This window comes from Suricata suricatta, chromosome 9 (genome assembly GCF_006229205.1).
Source record: "Suricata suricatta isolate VVHF042 chromosome 9, meerkat_22Aug2017_6uvM2_HiC, whole genome shotgun sequence".
NCBI classification, from domain to species: Eukaryota; Metazoa; Chordata; class Mammalia; order Carnivora; family Herpestidae; genus Suricata; species Suricata suricatta.
In genome coordinates, this window is record NC_043708.1 from 59916125 (window position 1) to 59930546 (window position 14422).

Here is a 14422-nt window from a genome sequence, read left to right on the forward strand (position 1 = left end):
CGGCCCCATTGTGAGCCGGCCGCCAGGCGTGCGGAGGTGGGGCGCGCTGGGAGCGCTGAGGCGGCGGCTCTGCTCACTCAGTACCCCAGTAGCGGCCGGAGTGACCTCGGCCCCGGTGGCAGCCGCGGGCGTCAGTCACACAAAAGGCAGCCGAGTTTCCCCGGGCGCGCGGACCGGCCCACGCCGCCGAGCGCTCCCCAGCTTACCGGCTTTCCTTTCCCTCCAATTTTGATAGGGAAGCGGGGCCGACGCGGGCGGCAGAGGGTCCGGGCGAGCCCGCGGGCGGACAGGAGATGCCGCTGCTACACCGAAAGCCGTTTGTGAGACAGAAGCCGCCCGCGGACCTGCGGCCGGACGAGGAAGTTTTCTACTGTAAAGTCACCAACGAGATCTTCCGCCACTACGAGTAAGGGCCGGGCCGGGCGCGGGGGGTGTGAGGGCGTGTGGGGACTCCCTCCCCAGCGTCCTTTTGTCTCTTCTTTTCCTCGCCTTGGGCTTCTGGCGGGGCGAGTTGAAAGTGACGGCTGGCCGCGGGGCCCGCGTTTCTCTGCCCTCTCCCCCAACTGCCCTCTCCTCCTACCCCACCCCAAGCCCGACGGTGACTGCGCGGGGTTCCCGGGCGGTGCGACCCGCTGTTGGCGTGCGTGGGGAGAGCGAAACTGGGGTCCTCGTCCGGTGGTGGGGACCGCTTCCAGCCGCGGCTGCCGCCCGGCTACCAGGCAGCGGAAACTCCCCGCGTCGCTCCTCCCCGCCTCGGCCACACGCGCACTCCGGGGCTAGTTCCGGGATCCCCGCCCGGCGGCCGAGGGGATCCCCGCTCGGGTCAGCGGCTTGGGGCCGCCGTCCCCCGGCCCGGGGAGGGAATCCCCGCTCCCGGGGGCAGGAAACGGCCGGACTGGGCGCCGTTTCCTCGGTCGGGAGTGAAGACTGACGTTGGAGCTAGCAGCCTAAGGGAGAAGGAGAGAAAGGAGAGAGCGGAGTTGAGACTAGGAGAGGGAGGGGGTTACCCGGCGGGCCCACGGCGGGGGGGGGGGGGTCTGGGAGGGCGGGACACGAGAGCCTCCACCGGCGGGCTCTCGTCCGGTGCGGCTAGGCCTCGGAGTGTGCGACGCGAGCCTCTGTCACCGCCTCTTCTTGGTGACTAACTCCCGGCCCCGGAGAACTCGGCGTCTCCGCCCCCGGGAGACCTTGGTGAGGAAGAAGTCGGGTTCGGGCGGGAGTGGGAGGGAAGACGGGGGAGAGAACCGGGCGCTGGACACCCCTAGTTATCATTTTCGCGTAGCCCCAAAGGCGGAGATGGGCGTTGGGGGAGGGGGCTAAGACAAGTTCAACTCCAGTCTCAGCCAGTCTCCTCTTTATCCCCTTGCGCATGTGGGCTGTCTGACATGTGCCACTCGCTATTGTTTTGATAAGAATCCGGAGCTGCTGTGTGTGTAGTTTCAACTCCTAAATTTTCAGTACCTCGCTTGGCTTATCCCAGGAGATCCCCTCGTCCTGTGACACCAAACCCCGGGGTGTTTTAGAGATGTGTGTTTAAACGGGATCTCCAAGTGAGAACCTGAATTGGTCAATCAACGAAAGAGTCTGATCCTCCCTTTTTCTTATGCTTTATCCTTTCCGCTCAGAAGGAATCTCTTTGTGGCTTAGAAACCAAGTGTTACAGCAACCAAATAAATTGTGTGTAGGAGGCACCTTTTCGGAGTGGAGGCTTTGTGATTAAGGGAGGGCTTTAGGCAAAGCCTGCACCTGTCTGAGAAATGAGTGGTGAAGTTAGAAAAGTCAGTTCCTTTGAGCTTTTATTTTAAGTAAGGTTTCTTTTTTTTCTTCAGCTTCAGAGCAAGAGTCACACATGGACATGTTATATCTAGAGAAGTTCTTCAGCAGACAGTACTTTTATATAGGAGTGTACATCTTAACACTGCTCCTGTACAGACTTGTTTTGTTAACTCAAACAGAGTTCACTCTTGTAACTACTTAAGTGAATTTGGATTAGGTAACTTGACAAGGATGATTTCTTTCTTTCTTTCTTTCTTTCTTTCTTTCTTTCTTTCTTTCTTTCTTTCTTCCTTCCTCCCTTCCTTCCTTCCTTCCTTCCTTCCTTCCTTCCTTCCTTTCTTTCTTTCTTTCATAAATTAAAGTCCTTGGTAATAATTCTAAGTTTAAAAAATGTACTTAACAGTGCCAACAAACCGGCTTAAGTTTCAAACGTTTCCACCTTGATATAAGCAATCTGCTCTTTGGAAGACGCTTTTCTCACTTCAGAAGGGAGCATGAATATGGCTGTATCTTTTTTGAATTAAGCTTTTTATACACTTTGGTTCTTGATGACTTACCATAATCATGGAGAAATCTGAAATGTTGAAATAAAGGAAGAGATTTTTGGTATCCCAAACCTACTACCTTCCACTAATAGTAAAGAACTGTGTCCTTTGTAGTCTTGTAACATTAACAGATTTTTTTAAATAGCTAATTTTTTTGTTGTTTTGTTTTGTTTTTGTTGTTTTATCTGTGCTGAAGTATTTGGGTTTTTGGAATTAACAAGCAGTTCAGGAGAAGCCATTGGTTTGGGAGCAAAGATATTGAATATCATTTATCCCAAACAAAGCAGAACTACTGATGTTGTTAGGTATTAATCTTTGTGACTTTGAATTGGCAAAATTGGAAGAAGACTGACATTTAATTGTGTTATTACTTTCTCTCTTTTAGATGATTACAGGGAGATCTTTCCAAAATTGCATTCATGGTGTCTGGTATATGATGATCCTTAGTATTATGATAACCTGACCCTTGGTGCAAGTCTGGAGAAGGAAACTTGTTTTTACTCATTCATTATGTGAATTTGTTTGAAGATTATCCTTTAAGTACATTAAATGAATATTTGTCTTTTGTATTTGTGTAGAGACCACCATGCTCACCTCTTTGCTCAGGTTTTTGTTTCTCACATATAACTTTTTCTACTTTAAACAGTCTCAAACAGATTTTCTGCATTTCCCTGCCTTGTTGGTTTTTTTGGTTTTTTTGTTTTGCAACACAATGCAAAGTAACTTTTTCTTGATCTGGTTAGTAGAGGTTCCCAGTGACCTTTTAATTGTTAGTTTTCTGTCTTTATCTTACTAGATACAATAGCCTAACACTTTCTCCTTTGTCCTATGAAGCAGTGATCATCCCTCCATTTTATCTAGTGTAAGATCTATTATTGCATGGTAATGCAAGACATTTGTTGCCTCACATTTTCTCTTTTCCTAGACCAAGAATTTTTTGAGACAGGGACTGTGACTAGGATGGATCCTTGGTGATTATACAGTACAAACCCTTTTTTGGTTGTTGTTTATTTGAACTACATGCTCTTTAACTAATTGCTAACTCTTGTTTGACCTGCTTTCCAGAAGTAAAGAAGACTCATTAAAAATAGCACATTAATGGTAGGCAAATGAATAAGCTAATGTACAAAAGAATGAAACTGGACTATTGTTTTTGTGTTCTACACAAAAATAAACTCAAAATGAATTAAAGACTTAAATTCAAGACCTGAAACCATAAAACTCCTAAAGGAAAGCTCCTAAGCAGTAAACTCCATGACCTAGTTTTTGGTGATGATTTATTTTTTAATCCAACACTGAAAGCAAAAGCAACAAGAGCAAATATAAGCAAGTGGTTCTATATCAAACTAAAAAGATGCACAGCCAAAGAAAACATCAAACAGGTTACCTACTGAATGGGAGAAAATATTTGCAAATTATATATCCAGTATGGGGCCAATATTCAAATTATAAAGAACTACAACTCAGTAAGAAAAAAAAATCTGACTAAAAATGGGCAGAAGATCTGAATAAGTCGTTTCCCAAAAGAGACCTACAGGTGGCTAACAGGTACATGAAAAGACAATATACATCCTTAATCAGGGAAATGGACATCAGAACCACAGTTAGATCCCACCTCATACCTATTACATTGGCTATTCTCCAAAAGACTAGCTAACAGTTGCTGGATGGGATGTGGAGAAAGGTGAACCCTTGTGCACTGTTTGTAGAAATGCAAATTGGCATAGCCACTGTGAAAGACTGTATGGAAGTGCCTTAAAAACTTAAAAATAGAACTACCAAATAATCGACAACTCTGTTTCTGCATATTTGTCCAAATTTTAAAAACCCATTAATGACACCTGGGTGGCTCAGTCAGTTGGGCATCCATCTTCTGCTCAGGTCATGGTCTCATAGTCCATGAGTTCAAGCCCCATGTCGGGCTCTGTGTTGACAGCTCAGAGCCTGGAGCCTGCTTCAGATTCTGTGTCTCCCTCTCACTCTGCTGCTCACCTGCTAACACTATGTCTCTGTCTCTCAAAAATGAACAAATATTAAAAAAATTTTTTTTCTATAAAAACCCCATTAATTTGGAAATCTATATGCACTCCCATGTTCATTGCAGCATTATTTAGAAGAGCCAAGATATGGAAACAACCTAAGTGTTCATCAGTGAATGAACAGATAAAGAAATTGTGGTATATATACAATAGAATATTACTCGGTCATAAAAAGAATGAAATCTTGCCATTTAATACAAACTGGACTGACCTTGTTAAGTGAAATAAGTCAGACCAATGATCTCCCTTATATGTGCAATCTAGAAAAAAATAGATTAAAAAAAACTACACTCTACATTCAGTAATACTGTAACAGCAGTGTTATGGGATGGATGGTAACTATTCTTGTAGTGAATATAGCATAATGTATAAACTTGTGAAATCACTAAATTGAACACTTGAAACTGATGTAACATTGTGTCAATTATACTTAAAAAAAGATTTTATCCCCTCAAACCAAAAAAACAAAAACTGAGCTTATAGGCAAAGAGAACAGAATAAAGCATGTACTTCAGTCTATTAGATAAGATAAAAATGTATTTTGTAATTTTGTTAGCTGACAATTTTGTTTTGATTTAGGGCTATGGATTGTTTAAAAAAAAATGGTGCAGTCAGATCTGAATACTGGAAATTCCTGATTTGTAGGCTAGGAAGATGATTAGTTGTGTTACCCAATGACTCAGTCTCCTAAATAAAACTACCCGTTTTTTTTTGGTTTTTTTTTTCCCAGCCACTTAGACCCTTGGAATTGGAATGTGTTTACCATCTTTAAGTGAATTACACTTTTCATACAAAACGTAGGACTCTGTCAGTGACAGACAAGCTTATGTTTCAACCTGGCTTACCAGTGAAAGGTGTTTAACTGGCTTATAAAGCACCCAATTTTCATGGTTCATCAGCTCCTCATTTGTTAATTCAATCCTTTCAGCAGCCCTCTTTTATAGATGAGGAAATTGAATTTGGGATCAAGAGACTTAAGTTCTAAGATCCGTGACAAAAACCATGTATCTAACAGTTGGTGGGATTAGACTTTACTCACCTAAGACTCTAGAGTTTATGTTCTTATTTATGGTCTACATCATACATATTATGGAGAATTCTTCCTCTTATTTGTTGAAGTTTGCAGAAATGTGCCCCAAAATCATAGGACACTGTTTCAAATTCAAGCTTGCTGCCTAGATCTTTTGGTAGACACCACTCTACTGTCTGTTCAGACATTTGACTTCTTTACTATATGCCCAGGGATTAAGCTTTAGATATTCAATGTACAAACTAGGATACCATTAGTTTACAGTGGGGAGAAAATGTCCTTCATACAGACCAGTTATGCTGATAATCAGCTGTGTATGAAATCTAATAATTATCTGAAGGCTGTTTAGTGAGCATGGAGTCTTTTTTTTAATGCTTATTTATTTTTGAGAGACCATGTGAGTGGGAGACGGGCAGAGAGGCAGACAGACAGACACAGAATCCGAAGCAGGCTCTAGGCTCTCAGCCGTCAACGCAAGAACCTGATGTGGGGCTTAAACCTACGAACCATGAGATAATGACAGATGATGACCTGAGCTGAAGTTGGACGTGTAATTGAACTGAGCCACCCAGGTACCCCGTGAAAGCATGAAGTTTTTAAGGAAAGTTGGATAATCTTCATAACTAGTGTCTTCAGATTAGGTTTTCAGCTCCCCTTTAGCGGTGTATCTGCTACATGTTCCAGATGTTTGGGTCCATGAGTCTTTTTTTCTTAAATGGTAGAACAGATTCCTAAATGCTTTCCTTATTTTTACTTTTTAAAATTTGTTTTTGAGAGAGAATGAGTGGGGGAGGGCGAGGGGGGGTGGGACAGAGGACCAGAAGCAGACTCCACAATAACAGCAGAGAACCTGATACGGGACTCAAACCCACAAACCTTGAGATCATGACCTGAGACAAAGTTGGATACTCAACTGATGGTACCACCCAGGCTCCCCCTTGAGTTTTACTTTTTATTCACTTAGTGCGCTACCATGTTTTGTGTTAGTAACATTCTTTCTTCAGACAGAATATATCTATCATTTATTGTTTAGCAAGATAACCTAAAACTTAGTGCTCAAAATAATCATCCACTATTCTGTGGATTGCCAGTGTGATTACTGCTGGTCTGTGCTCATTTAGCTGTAGTCAGTTGAAAGCTAGGCTGATGCTGGTTAGAGTTTCAAGAAGTAGCCTCAGTCATAGGTCAGGGACCTCAGCTGGGATGGCTTTTCTTTTGTGTATGTGTGTTCTCACTTTATTGAGGTGTAATTGACTAATAGAATTGTAAGATTTTTAAAGTGTACAATGTGATGATATATTAATACTGGGATGGCTTTTCTGACCATATGGTCTTTCATCTTCAGAAGACTAACATGGGGTACCTGCATGGCGCAGTCAGTAAAGCATCAGACTCTTGGTTTCAGCTCAGGTCATGATCTTGTGGTTTCGAGGGTTCGAGCCCCATGTTGGGCTCTGTGCCAACAGCACAGAGCCTGCTTGGGATTCTCATTCTCTCCCTCTCCCCCCTCCTATTTCCTATCCCCCTCACACTTTTCTGTCTCTCTCAAAATAAGTAAATTTGAAAAAATGTTTAAAAAATTAAAAAAAATAGTCTTACATGGACTGCTTTAGGTGTTGGTCTCAGGGTTCCAACAGAGTGAGAGCAGAAGGTTCTCAGTGTCATTTCTGTATTGTGTTGGTCCAAGCTAATCTCAAGGCTAGCCCAGATTAAAGAGGCAGTGAAATAAACTCTACCTCTCGTGAGAAACAAGTACCAAAATCCTACTTAAAAGGAGTGTACCTACCTTCAACCCTCTTTGCAGATAGTCTACCACTGAGCAGCTGGTAATATTTTATGCTTGGGTAATCCTAATTAGATTTTGGGAGTTCATTGGTAATGTTTCTGCAGCTAATCCCTCTTCCTACCCTTCCCAATGCCACACTTTTTCTTCAAAGACTCTCAAGTCTCTTATGTGTTCTTCTGACATTGTTCCTCTATCACATTGGTTATTCTATATATATTTTTTTAGGATCTCTTTGCAAATATGGTACCTGAGCAGTTAGAATTGAGACTCTTTATTGAGTGCACATACACTCGGTATTATCTTATTATATTGTATTTAATTTTCATATTAACTGTTCATGGAAGATATCCCCATTTTATAGAGGGTAACCAGGTTCAGTAAGGTTGTGTAACTTAGTCACATTCTACAAGTGGTAAGCTGAGATTCAGACACTTTTTCTCGTTCGCATTCATATTGTGTATATTTTTCTCTATCTAGATACACACAAAAATAAATGTGGACTGTCAGTGGAGAGTATGTTTGTTTATGACTCTTTGACACTATACTTTGGAGAATCTGGAGATACTGAGATAATTTGTCGCTCTAGTGAGAAATGAATGTATAACACAATGGCATAAATCACATATATGCTATGAAGCCAGTGTAATGGGAGCATAGAAAATGGAGCTGTTACAAGGCTTCAAATAAGGAGAGAACATCTGAGTTGGGTCCTGAAAGATGGAGCTATCAAGACACAGAATGGAGACAAAGGACATTTTAAGCAGAGAATGCTCTAAAGATACTTTTTAAGCTAAGGAAACTATAAAAAGGCTTAGAAGTGTGAATTTTCAGTTCACTTAAAATTTGCCTTTTTCACATCCATTATTGTGAAGCCGGGACTTTTGTTAAACTACCATAATGTTTCACTTTTGTTGATTTATTTAAGATTTTAGTCTCTAGATTTTAAAAGTCTTTATTGCTGTTCCCTACCTTAGTGCATCTGCAGATTTTAGGAGCCTGCCTTATGTGTCATTATCAAAGTCTGAGATAGCACTAAGTAAACTGCAGAGTAATATTTCATTAAATGTTTTTCTTTAAATGAAACATATTTTTAATTAATCTCTTTCCTCCTGACCATTTGTGGATAAACGTAATAAATGTAATTTTCATCTAGCTGGTTTTTCTCTATATAACATAAGGCTTGTTCATCAGCCATGCCCAAGATCTCTTCATTTCCTGCTTTGTAACCCTGTCAGCAGAGGACATTATTAGAACAATCCATGCTGTTTTTTAGCAGTTGCTACTTTTCTAAGTTTATAAGTTGTACTTTTCCTTCTCTTGCATATTATATGCTGTTCCTTCTCTTGCATATTATATGCTGTTCATTTTTAACCAGTGGCTACATTGCTCAGTTATACTAATTATTTTTAATGGACAGAGGAGTTTTCTTATGTCCTTTAGATCTTTTATGCAGTATTGTGTTGGGTCTTTCTTATGTCTAGTTGATATAGTTTTGTCCCTTAAGTTTTTACCTTTTCTAAATTATATTTGGCTTCTGGTTTTTAGTCACTTCATTCTTTTTTTTTTTTTAGTTTCAAGTTTTTATTTAAATTCCAGTTAGTTAACATATAATGTAATATTAGTTTCTAGTGTAGAATTTAGTGATTCATCACTGACAACACCCAAGGCTCATCACAAGTGCCTCTCCTTAATACCTATCATCTATTTAATCCATGCCTTGACCACCTCCCCTCCAGCAACCCTCAGTTTATTCCCTAGAGTTGAAAGTGTGTTTTATGGTTTGCCTCTTTTTTTTCCCTGCCTATATTCATTTGCTTTGTTTCCTAAATTCCACATATGAGTGAAATCACATGGTATTTGTCTTTCTCTGATTGACATATTTCACTTAACATAACAGTCTCTAGTTCCATCTATGTCACTGCAAATGGCAGGATTTCTTTTTTTTTTTTAATGGCTGAGTGATACTACATTGTGTATGTATATGTACATACATACATACACACATACTACCTCTTCTTTATCCATTCATCAGAGTCATTTGGACTCTTTCTGTAATTTGGCTTTTGTTGACAATCCTGCTATAAACATCTGGATATATGTATTCCTTCAATTAACTATTTTTGTATCCTTTAGGTAAATACCTAGTAGTGTAATTCCTGGATGATAGGGTAGTCTATTTTTAACTTTTTGAGGAACCTCTATACTGTTTTCCAGAATAGCTATACCAGTTTGCATTCCCACCAACAGTATAAGAGGGTTCCCATTCTGTACATCCTCACCAACATCTCATTTTCTGTGTTGTTAATTTTAGCCATTCTATGTCACTTCATTCTTAATCTTATTCTACTAGATGTTTAGTTTTTCAAATAACCTTGTAAGTTAATAGTATGTTGCTCTTTGTTCCTTAGTTTGTTCACCAGAGAGTTGGTTGAGTTTATATTAATTAGAGGTGTGTTCTTGCCAATAGTTGACCTGCTAACTCAGAAGCAAGTTTTCCCTAAGAAATAATGGTAAAGTCAAGGGGCATTAAGGAAGGCACTTGTTGGAATGAGCAGTGGGTGTTAAATGTTGGGGTTGAGTCACTGGATTCTGTTCCTGAAATCATTATTGAACTATATGCTAACTAACTTGGATGTAAATTAAAAAACAAAAATGTATGGGGGCCAGAAGTAATCTATGGAAACTTCTTCCCAACATCAGATATACTATAAATGTAAGCAGAATATTTTGTTCTTATTAATGACTCATCAAAATGAAAATGCTGTCCAGGCAGGAATTGTGGTGCATTAAAGATGACTATAATTCTTTGTCACTCCTTCCAGTAAAAAAAAAAAAAAAAGAAAGGGGAAAAAAAGAAAGAAAGGAAGAAAGAATGGTAAAGAGCAGAAGTCATCAAACTCTTAAAGGGCCAGATGATAATCAAATTTTAGACTTTGTAGGCCATAGTGTCTGTTGTACCTATCTAACTTCATAGGTACATGAAGTATACATAAAAGTATGGGTGTGACTGTGTTCCAATAAAACTACAAAAACAGGTGGATAGGTAAGTTTGGCCTCCAGGCGAGTAGTAAGCTCATCTCTGGTAAAGAAGATTGTTGAAGGAAGTGCTAATAAATTGGAGATGTAGGGGTGCCTGGGTGGCTCAGTTGGTTAAGCATCCAACTTCAGCTCAGGTCATGATCTCATGGTTCATGGGTTCAAGCCCCACATCAGGCTCTGTGCTGACAGCTCAGAGCCTGGAGCCTACCTCAGATTCTGCATCTCCCTCTCTCTCTGCCCCTCCTCCACTCACACGCCATCTCTCTCTCTCTCTCAGAAGTAAATAAATATAAAAAAAAATAAATTGGAGATGTAATAATCTATATTTCCTTACACATATTTATATAAATCAGTGTTTTATACTTTATAAATTTTTGCTCACAATGGTAAAATAGGCTTCCTGTAAAATTTTCATGATTTTATATTCTTACAGAAATTGAGAGACACTGTAACCTACCCCCAGGAGTTATTATTATTAACAAGTACTTGAATGTGTATGACAAATGAGTGAAAAGCAGAATTACAGAAGTGTGAGAAAGTGAAGGTATAAAATGTTAGAGATGGTGCCGCCATACTGCTAGGGGGTGATGAATAGAGAGTAATAGCCCTTGGGCTTTTTTTTTTTTTTTTTTTTTTTTTTTTTTTTTTGCTTGCTTGCTTTAAAATGGCCACTGTGGTAGTGGGCCCTGTCTCCCTCCTCCTGAGTGTAGATCTTTGTGCACAACAGGGCTATAACAACTTTGCAGAGTAGATAGACACAGGGGCAACAAACAGTACAAACACTTTGCAAGAGGAGGTGGAAACCTGAGTGTAGAAGGGCAGCTGTACACCAGGGGTTGCTAACGCCCAGTAACACATGTTTAGTGGAGTTTGTGGCATTTGTGCCATTGCTCTCTTTGGTATTTTGAACAATATCAACACATCTAAATAGTGCTTATTGCTCCTCAGTACTCTGTCTCCCTGACATGATACCATATACCCCATGACCTACCACTTAGAGGCAACCATTATTACTCTTTTTACATATGTGTAACCTCTGTTCTAAAATGTGTTTATAAAAAGTAATGCAAGTACATGATCCTTATAAAACTTCAAACAATATTTAAATATTTAGAATAACAAGTTTTCCTTTTCTTTCTTTCCCAGTCCCTCCCTTTCTCCATAAGGAACACCCGTGTATAGTATTTGTATAAATACATATTTTTGTCACTCTAATTAATGTATATGGGATTGTGTTATTCAGTGATTTGAGTTTTTTCTATTTAACACACATTCAAAATTTTTCCATATTATGAATCTCTTGCATTTTAAAAGTGACTGATAGGAATTTTTAAAAGAAAGGCTCATATTAAGAAATTCTAACAGTGCAGAAAAGCACTCAGTAGATTGGTCCCCCAGGCCCATCCCTACTCTGTAGTTCTTTCTTTGATTTTTGTGGAACATTCTAGAAATCTTTTATACTTCTTTAAGTTATCTTTCTATACCTGCCTGCCTTCTTTCTTTTTGATGCAAGTGGGACCATATAATGTATATTGTTTTGGTAAGTTTACTTTCAAAAATACAGGAGGTGGGGTGCCTAGGTGGTTCAGTCAGTTGAGCGCCCCACTTAGTCTCAGGTCATAATGTCAGGGTTTGTCAGTTGGAGCCCAATGAGCTCCCTGCCCTCAGTGCAGAGCCCACTTTGGGCCCTTTGTCTCCAACACTCTTCACCCCTCTCCTGCTCTCTCTCAAAAATAAATAAAACATTTTTAAAAATTTACAAAAATATAGGAGTGAATCAAACTGGAAAGGTTTTTTTTTTCTTGTAAGCATGTTATTTAAGAACTCTCCTCATACTGTTTAATAACTATGATTTTTCATTATGTAAGTACTATAATTAGCTTGACCTTTCTCATCACTAGATGCTTAGATTTGCTAATTTTTCACTATTATTTTAAAGCCCTTAAAAGTTCATGGTTAAATGCTTAAATTGTCTCTAGTGTTTTGGCTGCTTTGGAACAAAAAGCTTCGATATTAGAAGAAAAAAGAGAGGTTGAATTTATTTGCAGTTTACTCCCGATTTCAAAAGTGACAGAAATCAAAATTCAATTTTGGCTGAATGTACGTTTAATTGCAAAATATGTGTCTAGTTTAAATGTACTTTTTCTTAGGCTTGTATTAATGTGTAAGTTGACCAGTTACTAAACCCTTGTTCTATGATTCTATGTAAAATTTTGCAATGAAAGGACAATCCTTTATCACTTTATAACGTGATAAAATGTGATAAAATTTGTGAAATAGGTAATGAATGGATTTTTGTTTTTGTTTTTTAATCAGTGACTTTTTTGAACGAACCATTCTGTGCAACAGTCTTGTATGGAGTTGTGCTGTGACGGGTAGACCTGGACTGACCTATCAGGAAGCACTTGAGTCAGAAAAAAAAGCAAGACAGAATCTTCAGAGTTTTCCAGAACCACTAATTATTCCAGTTTTATACTTGACCAACCTTACCCATCGTTCACGCTTACATGAAATTTGTGATGATATTTTTGCATATGTCAAGGATCGATATTTTGTTGAAGAAACTGTGGAAGTCATTAGGAACAATGGTGCAAGGTAAAGTACTTTTAATTTTTCCTTTTAATGCCCATACATTCACATTACTCAGAACTCAAAATACACAAAAATGTGAACTGAGGAAAGCTTCCCTTCTTCTCACCTCCCACTATTCTCTTACCCTCCTCACAGACAGCCCTAGTGTTAGCAGTTTCTTATATATTTTTCCAAAGCTAATTTTTATACAGATTACCCAAAACGTACTTGCCTGGATACTTGTACACATATGCGCATAAGCACACACACAATCTCCTGCCCCTTTCTAATGCAAAAGGTAACATACTTTATACCTTTTTCACTTAAAGTTTCTTGAAGACCAGTCTCTTGCTTTATGAAACAACTTTCTTCTCTTTTATTTACTGTATAATAAGTTCGTTATATGGAAGTTCCATCTTTATTTCAGAGTAAAAAAAACCTTAAAGATCATCTACTTTGTCCTCATTGTGTTACCTAGTAATTAAAATATGCATATATTTCTTCCTGCGTTTTAGCAAGTTCCTTTGATCATATAAGGACTGACTTGTTTATATACTCCACTGAGTTCTCTTTTTCCCAGCTCTTCTGGAAAAGAATGAATTTTTTGTATAAAAAATGTTAAATGACCATTATGTATGGCACTCAGTTAAAAATTATTCAATTATTGCTGCCTTCCTAAAGTCTTAAGCATTTGTGATTGGCTAATGACTAGTATTTATCATAGTAATCTTTATTTGCATTAAAAATTCTTCTACTCTTAGAATCATAGTTTTCTGTATCTCATTTCTTTCACCCAGTGTAATGTTTTCAAGGTTTATCCACATTGCAACATGTATCAGTATTTTATTTTTATTGATAAATTCTACTGTATGGATCTATTACATTTTGTCTATCTGTTCATCAGTTGACAGATATTTAGGTTGTTTTCACTTTTTGGCTATTCTAGATAATGCTCTTACAGGCTTTCATGTACGAGTTTTTGTGTGAACATATGTTCTCAGTTCTCTTGGGTATACACCTAGAAGTAGAATTGCTAAGTCATATGGTAGCTCTCTGTTTAGCATTTGAAGAACCTCCCCACTTCAAGAGCAGCTGCATCATTTGACATTCCTGCTAGCAGTGCATGAGAGTTGCAGTTTGTCCACATCCTCACCAGGCCATATCTGTGCACAATCTGTTATTGTCCTTGCCGTCCTAGTGGGTATGGAATGGTATCTTGTGATAGTTTTGATTTGCATTTCCCTAATGACTATGTTAAGCATTGTTTCGTGTGCTCACTGATCATTTATGTATCTTCTTTGGAGAAAGGTCTGCTCTGGTCCTTTGCCCATTTTTTTTAAATTGACTTATTTATCTTTTTTATTACTGAGTTGTAATAAAAGCTCTTTGTGTTTTTGGATGCACATCCTTTATATGATTTGCAGAGATTTGCTTCCATTCTAGGAGTTGTCTTTTCACTTTCTTGATGGTACCATTTGTAGTACCATTTCCCTTTGCTTTTAACTTTTGTTTCTACTTATTAATGACATAAACTTTTTGTCTCTATCTCTGGTAGTACTTACTAGTTAAAAGACTGCTTCATCCACCATAATTAGATTTACTGGAAAGAACATGCTGAGTTACAGAGAAATGGGAC

The 14422-nt window shown here is 39.1% G+C and overlaps 1 protein-coding gene across 2 annotated transcripts in view; it reads left to right on the forward strand.

Moving 5' to 3' along the window:
- Positions 1-14422, forward strand: part of BAZ1A (bromodomain adjacent to zinc finger domain 1A) — a 112658-nt gene that overhangs the window by 330 nt on the left and 97906 nt on the right. The window contains exons 2-3 of one of the 2 annotated variants that reach the window (XM_029950567.1): positions 236-406; positions 12532-12810. In XM_029950567.1, the coding sequence (XP_029806427.1) occupies positions 294-406; positions 12532-12810 (392 nt within the window). In that variant the 5' untranslated portion in view covers positions 236-293. Of the gene's footprint in view, positions 1-235; positions 407-12531; positions 12811-14422 lie in introns of those variants that run through there. The other variant, XM_029950566.1, reaches the window with a different exon arrangement.